The following is a 16792-nucleotide window of genomic DNA, read 5'->3' as shown; positions in this document are numbered from 1 at the left end:
AAAGTTTAAAAAATTTAAGGCCATCCAGGCTTTAATATCATTAAAACAGCCAACCAATCTTGTTAAGGGACTACTATCTTTTCTTTTGATGGGCAGGTAGATTTGCGAATCATCTGCGTAGAGATGGAAGCTGATGTAATGTCTTTTTAAGATAGATCCAAGGGGACGCAAATAGATTTGTTCCGAGAATCGAACCCTGGGGAACTCCACACACTCCACAACTACACATGAAGGTGAAATAGAGCCACCAAAACTGACTCTAAAATCTGTCTGACAAGTATGACCTAAACCATTCTAAGGCAGTACCCTTAATCCCCATGCCATGCTCAAGGCGAGAAATAAGGATACTGTGGTCAACTGTGTTAAATGCTGCTGTAAGATCTAAAAGCATAAGAATTGCATAATCTCCAGAGTCAGTTGAGATTAAAAGATAATTAAAAACTCTTAAAAGTGCGGATTCAGTGCTATGAAATCGTGGTAAAAATCGTCGTAAAACCAGATTGGAACACCTCAGGAACAACATGTGTATCTAGAACTGCCTTCTCTAAAATCGTCGAGACAAAAGGGAGTTTAGAGATAGGGTGATAGTTTCAAAGTGCAGATGTGTCCAAATTTGTTTTGTTTTTTTTTGAGTGGCAGCACCACTGCTTGTTTAAAATAGGCTGGTACAGAACCTGAATAAAGGCTGCTATTTATAATTTCTTGGATTTTAGGTCCAATAGTGTCCCACACCTCTTTAAAAAGGCGAGGTGAGACAATATCATTTGGACAACTGAGGGTTTCAAACGTGGGACAATATTTTTGAGAGCAGAAATGGATACAGACTCAAATCGGTTGAAAACAGCTGCACACTCTATAGAAATGGAGGGGTCAAAAGGCGGAAGTGAGATGCTTGCTCTAATTGAGGCAATCTTATCCTCAAAAAAATGGAGAAATTTTTCATAGGTCTCAGAGGATGCTACATAATAGATGGATTGGGGAGTATTAAGAACAGAGTTAATTGTTTTATAAAGAACATGAGATTTGTGGCAATTATTTGAAATAAAATCTGGGAGATACTTGGTCTTCTCAGCTTTAACAGTTCTCTGATAATTGTGCAAACTTTCTCTAAGAATATCATAAGAAACCTGCAGATGATCTTTTTTTCCATTTGCGCAATCAACTTGTAATATCATCCCTGCTGAGGCAACATATATGTAAGCATGATTTAGTTTTTTCTCCTCTTTTGTCATGTTCACAGGGAGAAAACGGAAAACCTGGCCAAAAAGAAACTGTGTCCAGATGTTGTTTAAGTTGTTGATTGGTGCATGCACGTTTTGGGGTTATTTTATAATCAGTAGCTTATTTGTATTGGCTTAAGTTACTTTTTTTGGATAATGCACATTAGTTTCTTCTATTTTTTTATTTGTTCTTTAACTGCAAGCTATATTTCAGAACACCAATTTGTTGTTTGTCCATTTTCAACTTAAACAGCAGATGCAACGTTACAACGTAATCTACTGGAAATGTGCACTTACAGGCATTTGATTGGCAAATGCAGTGTGGTGCTAGATGATTGCATTGCTCAGCCAGAGCCACCTGCGCAGTGTCAGTCTAAACAGGGTTGTATACCCTCCGGTGCTCGTTCTGCATGACCTAGGCTGCAATGAGAAAGAAAAGAGCTGGAATATTTCAGAAATTGGCCTGTGATTTGAAACAAGTAGCCTGTTAGCATCTTAATCCTGGCTCACTCACACCAATAGATTCCATCAGCTGCAGGCTTGCTATATACTACACTAAAATATTTCCAAGCATTCAGTTTTAATGTATCTGTTTCTCATACACACAGTGTCGCAAACTGTCCAATAGAATTCCTCCCATTTGTGAAATCTCTGGCATGGCACACTGAAGAACTTAAGGCAGCGCGTGACAGATACACACACAAACACACACTGTCTATTTCAGGCAACGCCAGTCCAGTAATAGCACAGGCGGTGAGGAGGAGGGCTGGACACAAGTTCTAATTGCAGCCTTGTCAATTGCAGCTTTCACTTTCCACACAACATGCACACACACACACACACATACACAAACACTGCGAGGAATTTGTTGGCAGGGTTGCCTGTATCATTTTTCAGTTGCCTAGTAATAGATGTGACTGATATGCGCGCACACACACACACACACACACACACACACACACACACACACACACACACACACAAATATGGGCAGAACAGAGAGACAGGTTGTGAGAAATTACATTTGTGTGTGTCAGTGATGTGATTCACTGTGTTTTGCCTGTTCATCACTGTAATATACAGTAAGATCATCACTGGCTGATGGATTTGTGCATTAGAGTGGGGCAAAGGAAAAATACCTTTAAGGTATGTGGTCAACTAAGTTGAGCAGTTAGACTACAGACAGACAGCTTTGTCTATAGCCGACACAGAGAGCAGGCAGAAGCTGCACCCAGAGAATAAACACTATGGTCTTTAGCCTCGGGGCCTGTTTAACACTGCTATTCGGTGCCCATCCCTAAATATTCACTCTTATTCACTGCGTTTCAGGCTTTTGCGATGTGTTAATTGCACATGTTCCAGTGTTTGCCCCAGGATTTTTTTCAGGGTGGGTGGTCGACCCCTTGAAACTACTAGTGACGTGGAGCGGGTGTGTTACGAACACGTGGTGTCATCGTAGACGCGGCGCACTAAATGTTAGCATTTTTGCATTGTTGTTTCTAACAGAATATCTGACTCCGCCCACACAGCCACAAAGCGTGTTGAAGAGATGTGCACTTGCATGACATCTTTGATATGACTGCAAGTTTGTATGTGTGTCTGCATGTGCGTGTGTGTGTGTGTGTGTCTGTTGGTGGAGACGTACAACCCCGCCCTCGCTGAAACACGAACAGAAAGGACAGCATGTAAACACCAAAACATAGCAGCATAGTTTTTCTGTATGTTTGGCTTAAGTGCGGTAAACAAAAAAGCTTCTAATGCAAGGGCACATGATCATGTTTTGATTCAGACTGTACACAAACAGGAGGGGCTATTTACAAACATTCTGTTATCAATGTGTTTGTGGGAGAGACAGAGGGAGAGAGCCAGAGGAGGTGCTTAGCAGATATATGCGCTGCTCGCAGCTCTACAATCAAATACGGTTTTACCCATACCCAAAATCAATACTTCAGTACACTACAAAAACAAATATTACTGGGACCACTACAGACAATTGCAGATTAATATATAACATATATAACACGCTAATATCCAGAAATTTACATTATAGACACGAACACTCCCTATCAATGTTATAATTTAGTTGTAGCTTGAAACAAACAATGTAGGTTTTGAAGAAGAAGATATAGTTTATTAATCCTGCAAGGGGAAATTCAGTGTTATATTTTACCATAGCTGGCACTTCTTTTGACTGTAAGGCCATAAAAATTAGTTTTTAACACGCACTATTCAAGCTCTAAACATTTTCCTGTCTCCTCTGTCTGTTCCTGCCTTAGGTGATCAATGTGGATGGCAGTAACAGACAGACTCTGCTAGAGGACAAGCTGCCTCATATCTTTGGTTTTACTCTGCTGGGTGATTACATCTACTGGACTGACTGGCAAAGACGCAGCATTGAGAGGGTACACAAAGCCACGGCTGTGCGAGAGATCATCATCGATCAGCTGCCAGATTTAATGGGGCTAAAGGCCACTAAAGTCACAGAGACACATGGTAAGGAGGACAGGAGATTTTTTAACAGCAGTAGGATATGCTGAGCAAAAATAAGTAAAAGATGTGAAACGCAATTTGAAAGAAATGGTAAGACTTTCCCTCCTTTAATCTGTTCAGGTACAAATGGCTGTGCGGTGGACAATGGCGGATGCAGCCATCTGTGTTTCTGGTGTCGGCAGGCTGTCAGCTGTGCCTGTCCCATGGGGATGGAGCTCCTCTCAGACCTGCAGACCTGTGTAGTGCCTGAGGCCTTCTTGCTTTTTACCAACAGGTACGCATACCTTTCAACCTGTAATAGAGCTAAAAAGACCTATTCCACTGTTTCTGTTACCTGCTGCCAGTACAAATTATATTCACACTCTCCAAATACATACAAAAAATAGAACGAGTACAAGGATACCAAAACATCTGAATGATTACCATTTCCTGCTTCCTAGATAAGGCTCCTACCTCTTTGCGGGGCTGTAACCTATACTATTTGAGCCAAAGTCTGTGTAGAAATTGGGCCATATTTAAACAATCTATAGCACATGGTCTAAAGTCCATTTAGGGCGTGTCTAGCTCCACTTTTGCTAATTAAACAGTGCAAAGTAAGGCGCAAGGCACAAAAGGGTAGTCTCTTAATTAATCATAGGTGTGTTTTGGGAGTAAGATGAATTAAACCAATCATGTGTCATCTCCCATTCCATTTTACAGCCTGCCGTATTGCTATTATCAAGGTGGATGAATGGCGCTGCATTATTATACACTATGATGAACTTGATGAAGATGATGAAATTGCATTTTTCTATGCTCCCATCACATTTCAAACTTTTCTAAAAACAAAAAACTTTACTGCTTGAAGTTTTATTATAGCTAACTCTCACTATGAACAACAGCATGACGAATATTGAATGGCCACTGTTTTTGTTTCTTTAAGTCTTTCATTGTCTCAATCTTTTCTTAGTTTCATGCCTGTTTCCACTCGGTATCGATGCGATCTTAAACCTGCATGAGCTTGGGCTTGTCTTGTTACAGCCCTGCCCTTTTCTGACTCTGAACAGGAACAAATGAATGACTTAATGTTGGTAAGGTCCTAACTTGCATTGAATTTTGCAAAAATGAAAGCAGCTCTTTAAAAACATTGTCTCATGTTTTTTTCCCTCAGGGACAACATCAGGAGTATATCTTTGGGTACCAACAGCAATGATGTAGCCATTCCTCTGACAGGAGTTAAAGAGGCCTCTGCTCTCGACTTTGATGTGTCTGAAAGGAGAATCTACTGGACAGACATACAGGCCAAGGTGGGCTGGGCTGTAGAAATTTATTGAAGTTTGAGTTTGAATCTAAGTTGTGTCAGATCAAGTTGGTAATTTCATGACATGACACAAATGCCAAAAATCGATTTAACATAATACAACATAATAAATTTATGAACCGCAGAAGTGTAATGCAGTACTAGGACCAGTGTAATGTTTGTAGCCCATCACCCAGACACTAGCTGATATTAGTGGAGTGGCGTACCGAACTCCAGCACTAACCAGTGAGACCAGCTGACACTGCAGCACTTTACTAAACTCCCAGCCAAAACTTGTCGGGTGAAGAAAATACCTTAACACAAAGTCCAGTTTAAAAGATATATCTACTTTCACAGCTTTTTAGATTAACAGTGGCTATCCCCAGTACTAACGTTGCAGCAGAGACTGTTCTCCTACTAAAGATGGAACGTTAATAACAACACAGCAGAAGAAATTGGGAGTTGAAAGGAAATTCTTTCTTTCTGTTTCCTCTCACTCACTCCCCTCTAATTCCTTTCTCTTTCTCTCAGACAATCAGCAGAGCATATATGAATGGCAGTTCTGTAGAACATGTCATAGAGTTTGGACTTGACTACCCAGAGGGCATGGCAGTTGACTGGATGGGTCATAACATCTACTGGGCTGATACGGGCACAAACCGCATCGAGGTGGCCCAGCTGGATGGCCAGTATCGGCAGGTTCTGGTCTGTAAGGATCTTGACAACCCGCGCTCACTTGACAGCCCGCGATCACTAGCACTGGACCCCGCTAATGGGTAAGAATCGGAACAAGGTCATTAAAACAAAATTGCTAAATTGTGCACAATTTACAGCCTTGTTATTTGACTTCCCTCATATTTTTTTTCATTCTCTTAATGTTCAACTTTCAGCATTGTGTGTGAAGAACAGTATATGGGATAACAAATCTGTGTTGATAAGAACAGTTCGTATGATTCACTGTCAGAAGCCTGTATTATGCTGGAGGTCCACAACTTTCAAGGGTTTAAGATGGCGCTAGTGATTTTATGTAGCATGTCTCTCCACTGTGTCTGAGGTAGCGAGAGTGTAGCCAGCCAGCTAGCCTCAGCCTGTCCTGTCTCGTAATGCCACTTTGTACCTCAAGATGCCATAGTGAGTGACTGTATTGTCCAGTCTGGCCTAAGTCAAACAACACCGAGGTGGTTTTCTTGCCAGGTTTGGCTCCTGACACCCCAGGGCTGACCCCATTGTAACCCCCACTCAGGCCTGTGGTGGTGGGCACGTAACGCCCAGGGCTGTCCTCCCTTTCACTGCTGTCCCACTTCACACCTGTCCTGAACCCGTTGTGTCTACGTTGTTCACAAACTGGCCTCCATCGGTCTCAGATGCTGTGTTTGATCCTGGTCTGGCTGCCCTTGTCCCACAACCAGCTCGGGTTCTGGTGCCCATTCCGTTGCAGTTCCCATGCCAGCATTCCCCCTGGGTGCCCCCCACAGGTCTGAAAACCTTCTCCTTTGGGCAGTCCAAAGCTCCAGTCCTAGAGTTGTAAACACAACGCTCCCAGTCAGGGGTGAGCAGTCAGTTGACAATTTTTGATAGAGATTGTGATCTAAGGTGTCCACAATCTACTTAGAGAATATCGTAAAGATTGCAGTATTTAATGTCTTCTTACTTCTGTTTCCAAACTTCACATAACCTCATTAACTAGCTGATCCTTGCTGCGTCAACAAACCAATAGAGCGGTGTAGCTTCTTCAAGATGGCTATACTGATTGAACGAAATTACTTTACATGACTCTTCCTTGGGTGAAGTATTCACACGTGTTATTTTATAATTAGGTTATCCTTTGAAGTAAAAGGATTGCAATTTGGATTGTGATTAAATAGATCTCCCGACTAGGCAGAGTCAGCGAGCAATACAACCGCTAGCTGTATGGCCAACTGAGCTAACTAGCTACAGTAAGCAGTCACTCTTGTGATATGTTGCCCCCTGTTTGTATGGAGTATGAATTCCACAGGTGGCCAATTCTTACATATTGAACCTTAAGTTCCTGTGCCAGGGTGTCAAATTCCCTAGTATTAAAGAATATTCTTAGGGGGCTTAATTGATATAACAAGGAAAGGTAAGACAGGTTTTGCTTGGAGTCATTAGCTATCCCCACAAGTGTTCACTGACATTTCCAGCTTTAGTTATTTCTCACACATAACTGTCCTTGTTAGAGAGACAATAGATAGACTGATAAGGTAGAGACAGTAGCTCAGGCGTCAGGCTAGCAGATATTGGTGTTCTCTGGGAATCTTACAGGGTTGAGTCTTACAAGAATGTTTACAAGAACTTACTGACTCCACAGATAAGAGTATAACTCGTGGATATTAATAGATTCCAATATGATGAAGCATTGAAGTCTTAACATCAGATAGATTTGTTTGTTCTAGGATAAGGCCAAGATGACCCAATAGGGAAACCTACAGGAACTAGAGAGGGAAGAGAGCGGGGAGAAGAGTGAAACTAAATAAGTTTAGACTAAAGGCGTTCCCACTCCCCAGCCTACTCCTGGCTAATGTCTGGTCGTTGGAGAGTAAAATTGAGGAAGTAAGACTAAGGCTCGCTCAGCAACGCGACAGCAGAAACTGCTGTGCCCTCATCTTCACAGAGACCCGGCTGCATAGCAGCGTACCTGAGGAAGCTGTCACACTTCTTATTCCGCGCAGACAGGACACTAGAGTCCGTTAAGACGAGGGGAGGAGGACTGTGTATCATAACTAAATGGTGCTCAAACGCAGCTAAAGTGCATGGACAATGTTTACCAGATGTGGAATTTTTAATGTTGAGATTTGGGCCATACTGTCTGCCCAGAGAATTCTTCAGTGTTTTTGTTGTTGCTGTTTACATTCCTCCAGATGCAAATTCAAAAAATGTACTACAGGAACTGTTTGAGGTCATCAGCAGTCACATGACAAAACAACTTGATGGTGTTTTTATTGTTGCAATCATATAATCAAACAAATCTCAGAACAGTTTTACCTAAATTCCACCAGCATGTCCACATCCCCACCAGAAGAACAAACACGCTGGACCACGTCTACACCAATATTCCTGGCAGCTACAAAGCCCTGCTCCGTCCCCATTTTGGTTTATCAGACCATGTTTTCTGCTTCTTCATCCCACTTACACCCAGCTGATTAAAAGGGTCAAGCCAACAATTAAAACAGTGAAAAGTGTGGACAGATGAGGCTACAGCAGCTCTACTGTTTTGGGAGCACAGATTGGAGTGTGTTCAGAGAGGCCGCCGCCCAGGAGAGCCACATAAACCTTGTGGAATATCCATCATCAGTGACATCAGCAAATGTGTTGATGATGTGGTGATCACTAAAACGATACAATCATTCCTCTCGCCAGAGCGAGACTGAAAGCTGGCATCAAAGAGGCAAAGCGGAGACATCAGCAGAGACTGGAGAGAGACCTCAACACCAACACCACCAAAGACATGTGGCAGGCCGTCAAAAACATCAGAGGCTACAAAAGCAGGAGCTCCCCCATCATGTGTGAGGCCACAGTACCAGATGAACTAAACACCTTTTACGCTCACTTTGATCTCCTCAACAAAGAGTCAGCTGTGAAGTCTACTCCAGAGGACCGGCCCCTGTCAGTATCCACAGCAGATGTGAGGAGAGTCCTGCTGAGACTGAATATGAGTAAATAAGCTGGGCCTGATAACATTCCTCGCCATGTGCTAAAAACCTGAGCCAATCAGCTAGTTGATGTTGTTACTGACATTTTTAACATCTCACAGTCTCAGGAGAGGGTTCCCACCTGCTTCAAGACAGCCACCATCGTTCCTGTACCTAAAAAAGTCTGCAGTGTCTAGTCTGAACTCTCACCCCCATTCTGATGAAGTGCTTTGAGAAGCTGGTTCTTCAGCACATAAAGAACAACATCCCAGCCAGCCTGGACCCTCACCAGTTTGCTTTCAGAACCAACAGATCCACAGAGGATGCCATCTCCACTACCCTCCACTCAGCCCTCACACTCTGTGAGAAAAACAACACCTACATCAGAATGCTGTTTGTGGATTTCAGCTCAGCATTCAACACAATCTCCCCATGAAACTGATCAGCAAACTCAACACTCTGGGTTTAAACCTGGTGTAACCCCTGTGTTTCACGTCATACCGATATGAATACCGGGAATGCACCTCAGAGTCTGTGAGTGTGGACACTGGGATTGGGCCATAGAAGTTTCAGCTGCCACACCACCAGGACCCAAACTATCAGACTTTTAAACTCAGATTCATCCTCAGCACTGCTCCATCGTATATATTGTTTACTTTTGTTACCATTTTTATAATTGTTTTTATGTTATTGAATATTTTCTGCTATGTAGCAGAAGGAAGTTACAAACTAAATCTACTTTGTACCTTGAAAAAGAAAGGGGAAGATATACAACATAAAAGGGACCAAAAGATGTTATCCTTCAGATTTGGTGTTGGCACTATGCATGTTCACTTGTTGTATGCTAGCACTGTATCTCCTCAGGCTCAATAAACCATGCTATGTTAAGTCTTCATCAGTCTCCGAAATGTCTGTATCACACCTAAACCGCACACACTGAACACCTAACACAGGTCACTCCTTTGATGATGACTTTATAATGCCATTGCCCAGAGCTGTCTACATGCTTACCTGGAGGCATCTAATGTCATTTTATGATCACATCCTCACACGTTAATAAAGGCATGTGTTTTGTCTCAACAGCTACATGTACTGGACAGAGTGGGGTGGACGACCTCGTATAGCTAGAGCCTACATGGACGGCAGCACCATCACAACCCTTGTGGATAAAGTGGGTCGGGCCAACGGACTGACCATTGACTATGTAGACCATCGACTCTACTGGACTGACCTGGACACATGCATGATTGAAAGCACCAACATGCAAGGTTTGGACACATGCACCAAGACTCAACCAAGCAGTTACCATGCATGAGCAATAACATGACAACACACACTATTCTTTGCAGATATAAAATGTACACCTAAATAATAAACTTTCATCATACACAGCAGTGGGTGCTGCTTGCCTTTGTAATCTCATGCTTGCTGCAGATCCTTTACAATCCTTAAAAAATATATTTGATTTTGAAGATATACAGCTCCAAAAAATGAGGGGAAAGACTTAATCATCACAGTATAACATCATCGCAAATAAACTTCAGGGATATCAAGCTGTCCAGTTAGGAAGCATAAGCAAACTGTTATGCTGCCTGCAACATGATCCAGCATGACCGGTTTGGTGAGTCAGTGATGGTCTAGGGAGGCATATTTTTGGAGGGTCGCACAGACCTCCCGGTGCTAGCCAACGGTACCCTGACTGCCGTTAGGTACCAGGATGAAATCCTCGGGGCAATTGTCAGACCTTACGCTGGGGCAGTGGTCCTGGGTTCCTCCTGGTGCAGGATAATTCCCGACCTCATGAGGCTAGCAAATATGGTGACTGTTGACCTCCACCCACACCTCCCTCCCCTGCTTTGTTAGATCAAGAGGAGCATGTGGGCAACATACGCTGCCATCTACATCTCGAACTATTACTACAACAGTTATTCATATTAATTGCAGGCTTCAGTTCTAAAGATGTACACACAACTAATCCACATTTACTTGTGTACAAATCTGTAATGATGGATGTTGAGCAGGTGTATAGATGTTGTCATATGTTTTGCAGGCCTTCAGAGGGAGATCATAGTCGACGACCTCCCCCACCCATTCGCTCTGACTCAGTACCGGAATTTTATCTACTGGACAGATTTTAATCTGCGCAGTATTGAACGGGCAGACAAACGCAGCGGACTCAATCGCACTGTGGTGCTACAGGTATGGAACAAGTTTTATTTCATCACTAAAAATGGGCTTAATATATCCAAAGATACTGAACTTTACCACTGTTGCATCACTGTGTCCTCAGGGCCAGCTGGAGCTGATGCTGGACATCCTGGTGTTCCACTCCTCCCGTCAAGAGGGTACCAACGAATGCTCCCATAACAACGGCAACTGTGCCCACCTTTGCCTGGCAACGCCTGCTGGTGCCCAGTGCCGCTGTGCCTCCCACTACACTTTGAACCTTGATGGACGAAACTGTAGCTGTAAGTACAGAGCTGCTGGGATTCCTCAAATCGCAGCTAGGCTTTTTTCAATGAAAAGTAATACTTCGTGCATATTTCATAATAAAATTATACCTAAAGGGATCACTTTAGCACTACAAAGTGGTATGTATTTCAGTACTGAGGATTACTGTATGGACATTCCTGAATCAGACAGGGAAGCCCTCGCCAAACTTAGAAAGCATTGAACTGACACTTAAAGCTCAGGTGATTTGGAGGAGTACAGGTGACCTATTTTAGCATTATAAAGAAAAAACACAGTAACAGAGACAATGACGTGAACTGGTATTTGATTAGAAAACGTAGACACAATTGATATTTTACAATCACAGACTAGGTAAAGCAAGAGTGAACACACCTGTTGATGCCGATGATTTGGAACTGCAGTCTCACGGTGGTGAGAGTCAGCAGCTTCCGGTTCCTCTGGGTTCTTATCTGTAAAGACTTAGTATTATATTATCTTTTATTATGCTTCCATGCCGAGACATTATGTTTTCGGGTTGTTCAGAGTTACGGGCATACAATTACATTCCTGTAATTTCATTTTCATTTCAACCCTTTGGCTTGGTGTTAAGCCTGTGTGTAATATGCATTGAGCAAACTTCAGCCTTCCTTTGCCAGAGAACTCTGTGTCCATTCTGTGTGCTCACTCCTTCTCTTCATTCCTTTGTCCATCCCTCCATCCTTTCTGTGTGCAGCTCCCTCTCGTTTCCTGCTCTTCAGTCAGAAGGCCAGTATCAGCAGAATGGTTTTGGGAGAGCAGAGTCCTGACATCATCCTGCCCATCCATGTCCTGAGGAACGTCCGAGCTGTCAGCTACGACCCGCTGGACCGGCTGGTCTACTGGCTGGATGGACGACAGAACATACGCAGGGCCAGAGACGATGGAGCCATGGTAAAACTCTCCCACATCACAATGAATGATTTCTCTGCTCTGGAATCTAAGGCATATAAAAATAAGTAAATAAATAGATAATGGCTTAATTCTCTCAGTGAGTAACTTCCATCCTATCAGGAGGTGGACTAGAGTAAAGACTAATCAGCCAGGAGAATGATTCTAACCCTGTACAGCTTCATAGAAAGATAAACACAAGCTTCACATGACTTTGAGTAAGATCAGAACCTTGCTGTGCTTTTCTCCAGTCTTCCATGATAGTGAGCACCAGTGTTCAGCCAGTGGACAGCCAGCTTCATGACCTGAGCCTGGACCCCTACAGCCGCCACATTTACTGGACCTGTGAGACAACCAACACCATCAATGTCCAGAGGTTGAACGGTGACACCGTGGGCGTGGTCCTGAAGGATGACGCCGACAAGCCACGTGCCATCGTGGTCAATGCTGAGAAAGGGTGAGCTCATTTTTATTTCGTGGCTGCAGTTGGTTCCACAATATAAATGCTTGGTTACATTACGATATGTTGTACTCTCTGTATGGAAGGAAATGGGTAACATCCAGTGAGTGATTAGAACTGTGAATAGAGGTGTAATGGATCGTAGTTCACAGATTTAACACTAACCTTTTTATTTCTTTTGCTGATGGGAGAAATTAACTGACCCATGACTCAAAAATGTGATATGAGCCCAACTGTGAGTTCTGTGATCCATTGCACCCCTCACTGTAAAGTTACTGGGCCATAGAAATGTCCTATAAAAATGTACCTGTGTCCCCCTCCGTAGGTACATGTATTTCACCACAGTGCAGGAGCGCTCAGCTAAGATCGAAGGAGCCAGTTTGGATGGGACAGAGAGAGAGTCTCTGTTCACTACGGGTCTGATTAGACCAGTAGCTCTGGCTCTGGACAATAAACTAGGAAAATTGTTCTGGGTCGACGCCGACCTCAAACGCATTGAGAGCAGCGACCTGACAGGTGAGTTGCCATAAACAGAAATAAATGCACCTTTCAGACTAGGGTTAATTTCCATGGGACGATGTCTACAATGAAACATCGGGATGGACGATGACATCGGGTGGTGTGCGCAGGGGGTAGAGGTCATCTTATGTGCATGTGTTCACTCGCACAGACTTCACTCGGTAAAAAACTTGGTAGCCTATTACGTTACAAGTCGCGGTGGATATTTTACACACGGACCAGGTAAAGCATCAGAGTGCAGATGTTGGTTTCAGTTGCTTGAAAGGCTGTCATTAACAGGCCGACATGCGGCTCACCTGCTGATGTGATAACGGATCACAAGTGGAAACTTCCAGAAAAAAGATGAGTTCTGTGTCTTTTAGGCGACTTTATAAAAATAGGCCTACTGCTGAAGGAGAAAAAGGAGCAGACAGAGACAGAGAGAAGCGGGCAAGCCGAGTGTTTGCAGTGAGAGACCAGAGGTGCAGATGTGTGTGAGCGTGGGGAGAAGAGAAGTCCCAGGCAGGTGCAAAGCAGATATATTTAAAAACTAATAATAATAATATTCAAAGGGATTAAAACCTGCTTTCACAAATTTTAATTATTTTTTGCTACAGTCATGATGACCTCAACTTGTGATGTCAGCTATCAGCTATCGCCGTGTCCCATTTCAGACAGGCACAACTTTACGTTCGTCTGATGTCATGCACCTGCATCACTTTTACGCGCCATGAACCTATTTTAAGTTAGACTACTTCAATTAACCCACCCAAAACTATTATAATAATAAAATCCCCCCCACAAAAAAACGAGGTACGAACCAAACCATGACTGAAAATTAGACTTTATATACGCTGTTTCACTTTACTAATGGCACGGTGGTAATTGATCTAGATACAATAGATGATTTTGCAGTTCAGAGACTTGACATACAAGTATTTGAACTGCATCAAACATCAGTCACTAGCATCTGTTTTTCCCTGAGCAGATGCATTGAGGCCTGAGTTCTACAGTATGTGTCACTCATCTGTTTATACCATTGGTTGTTGCATGAGGCCTATTGTCTCCATTATCATTTGTCACCAGAGAGCAGTGACAGGATTATTTTTAAATGTACAACACCCTGCTTGGTGCATATCTTGATCACAATTCTTTAAAAAAAATCATTTCACTAACAAGGACCACAAAATCAACAGGTCTGATTAAATAATTTATTGATCGAAACGGAAGATGTACGAGGCTTGCGGTTGCCGAAGAGACATTCGAAAGCGTTGTGGGGAAGCTACGATAGGGAAATCCGCCGTAGCACCCGGGCACGACGGACCCCCTTATAACCCTGTGGAAGAAGATCAGGAGGCAGGACAGAGAAAGGGGTGTGGGGGAAGGATGCAGGATACAAGAGTGAAGGGGATGAGTTAGGACGTGTGGGTATTTATGGAAACGCTGACGATGACATGGCTGATGTGTGGTCCCGCTCCTGAAGCCGCCCCACTGTCTGTATCAGTTTCAGAAATCCAGAACTGCTCGAGTCGCAATATACTTATATTCTTATGACATAATTCCATCTCCCCTAGGAGCCAATCGCATCGTCCTCCAGGATTCCAACATTCTCCAGCCAATGGGGCTGACAGTTCTGGGAGATCATCTGTACTGGATCGACCGGCAGCAGCAGATGATAGAGAGGGTGGACAAAATCACCGGAGATGGACGCACACGCATACAGGGACGGATATCATATCTCACCTCCATCCATGCTGTAGAGGAGATGGATCCACAGGAGTTTGGTATGGCCCTCCGCCTCTGGCTTCCAGGATTAGTTGTTGCCATATACACATTAGTAGGGCTTTACTGAGGTAGCGGTTTGGCAGGATGCTGTGTGCCTCTTTAGTAATGACGCTTTCTTCTCTTTAGCATCCCACCCTTGTTCCCATGAAAACGGGGGCTGTTCTCACATCTGCATTGCTAAGGGTGACGGCACACCTCGCTGCTCCTGTCCCATGCACCTGGTGTTACTACAGGACCTGCTGCACTGTGGAGGTGAGCAGCCATCCTTTGCTTCACGCAGGGTTCAGTCTGATGACACAAAATTACAGGGCACTCCAATGTCCAGCCAGTCTGAGAGAGGGGCTGGGACTGACCTCTCATTCAGGAAATACTGTTGACAGGTGACATGCAGCAGGGAAGAAGGGTGCTGATGGACTGTAGTGGGTGCAAAGACAGTGACAGAGGTTACTGACAGTTCAAAACACTGTATAATTAACAACTTTGTGGTATGCCGCTGTTAGCTCAGGGCTTCCATCTCTGGCCTCCTCAAATGCAGTGTTCACTCCTATCGTCTACAGTCAATGTTACATGTCTCGCTGCGCCTCCCTCTTTGTTCCTTTCGTGCTCTCCTTGTCCACACAGTAAACATATGTTGCCTCCTCTCTCTCTCTCTCTCTCTCTCTCTCTCTCTCTCTCTCTCTCACTCTCAGAGCCTCCCACCTGCTCCACAGAGCAGTTCACCTGCTCCACGGGGGAGATTGACTGTATTCCCATGGCCTGGCGCTGTGACGGCTTCCCTGAATGTGACGACAGCAGTGATGAGGAGAACTGTCCCGTCTGCTCAGCCTTCCAGTTCCAGTGTGAAAAAGGAGGCTGCATTGATGCTCAAATGCGCTGCAATGGTGAACCCGACTGTGCTGATCACTCTGATGAGCAGGACTGTGAAAGTAGGTTTAAACTTTCTTACTCACTAAATGCTTGAACACAGATTTATTAGGTCAGTATATTAAGTCAGTTGATTGTTAGCAGTTGCACTATACACTTAGTAGTTCTATGACTGATTCATAGATATAAAGTTGAAAATCCTTAAGACACAGTAAGTAGACAAGTAGCAATAGTCTGTGTTTTCTTTTGCTGTAGAGGCATTTCTCACTGGATTATTTCATAAACGTGGTAATTAAGAGGAGTGTATTTAATAAAAGCCATGATAGTGATGCTGCTCATTACCTGGACGGTATTTTATCCAATACAAATTACATTACTGTACATCACATTTCCTGCAGTTTACAGTCTGTGCAGCTCACAGCCTCTGGCTCTCCTACTGGCCTTTCAGTTTTATTTTCATACGTATGGGCTTTCAGCTCGGACTGTGTTGGTGTTTCTATTCAAGATAAATAAATAAATGAACATTGAAAATCAACATCAGAAAAATGTATATGTATAATCATAGAATTGATTAACAAATGTATGAACCAATTTTTTTTTAAATCCCTCTCCAGCCCTGTAGATGACTCACATGTAGGCAAACACTGCTTTCACAGTGCTGTCGGAGTCTAGCCATGGTTCACGTAGTAAAATAGAATGAACCTGAGGTCATGCTGTACCCCGTGTCCTCATTTTAAAACATTTTTGGGAGAGCACTACTTGTGAAAATTAATAAATGTCCAGATATTTAAAAATGTACAGAGCAGGTATTTAATAAAACACCTTCAGCTACCATTAAGCTGATTTCTCTTACTCAGTCCTTCACAGAAGACTTGTCGGCATGTGACAGTTACTAGTTCCTTTGTAGAGGAAGATGGTTAAAAGCTATGATGAACATATAAAATATGACATTGCTAAACAAAAGTTAATTTCACTTCACAGGATATAAATTATTTTAAATTAACTGCAAAATTAAAATGCTCTTTATATGTCAGTTCATCAGTAAAAATATTTCAATAATATAAACTGATTCTGCCTGGTCAATGAGTCCTTCCTTACTTGCTGATAATATTGAACTCGCAGTGTAGTATTTTACTTATAGGATCTGAATACTGTAATGGAGAACTGG

The 16792-nt window shown here is 43.2% G+C and overlaps 1 protein-coding gene across 1 annotated transcript in view; it reads left to right on the top strand.

The window, feature by feature from the left end:
• The window catches only part of lrp5 (low density lipoprotein receptor-related protein 5), an 83425-nt gene that overhangs the window by 59622 nt on the left and 7011 nt on the right, over positions 1-16792 (top strand). The window contains exons 12-24 of the mRNA XM_038705198.1: positions 3497-3713; positions 3831-3984; positions 4861-4996; positions 5521-5765; positions 9723-9907; positions 10690-10838; positions 10930-11107; positions 11824-12020; positions 12269-12474; positions 12803-12993; positions 14550-14759; positions 14887-15012; positions 15450-15686. Coding sequence (XP_038561126.1) covers positions 3497-3713; positions 3831-3984; positions 4861-4996; positions 5521-5765; positions 9723-9907; positions 10690-10838; positions 10930-11107; positions 11824-12020; positions 12269-12474; positions 12803-12993; positions 14550-14759; positions 14887-15012; positions 15450-15686 — 2431 coding nt within the window. The remainder of the gene's footprint in view (positions 1-3496; positions 3714-3830; positions 3985-4860; positions 4997-5520; positions 5766-9722; positions 9908-10689; positions 10839-10929; positions 11108-11823; positions 12021-12268; positions 12475-12802; positions 12994-14549; positions 14760-14886; positions 15013-15449; positions 15687-16792) is intronic.

This window comes from Micropterus salmoides, unplaced genomic scaffold (assembly GCF_014851395.1).
Source record: "Micropterus salmoides isolate LMB-PRFRI ecotype aquatic unplaced genomic scaffold, ASM1485139v1 Ms_hic_scaffold_8, whole genome shotgun sequence".
Classification (NCBI taxonomy): domain Eukaryota; kingdom Metazoa; phylum Chordata; class Actinopteri; order Centrarchiformes; family Centrarchidae; genus Micropterus; species Micropterus salmoides.
Note: the sequence above shows the minus strand (reverse complement) of the source record. Positions and strands in the feature narration are given on the sequence as shown.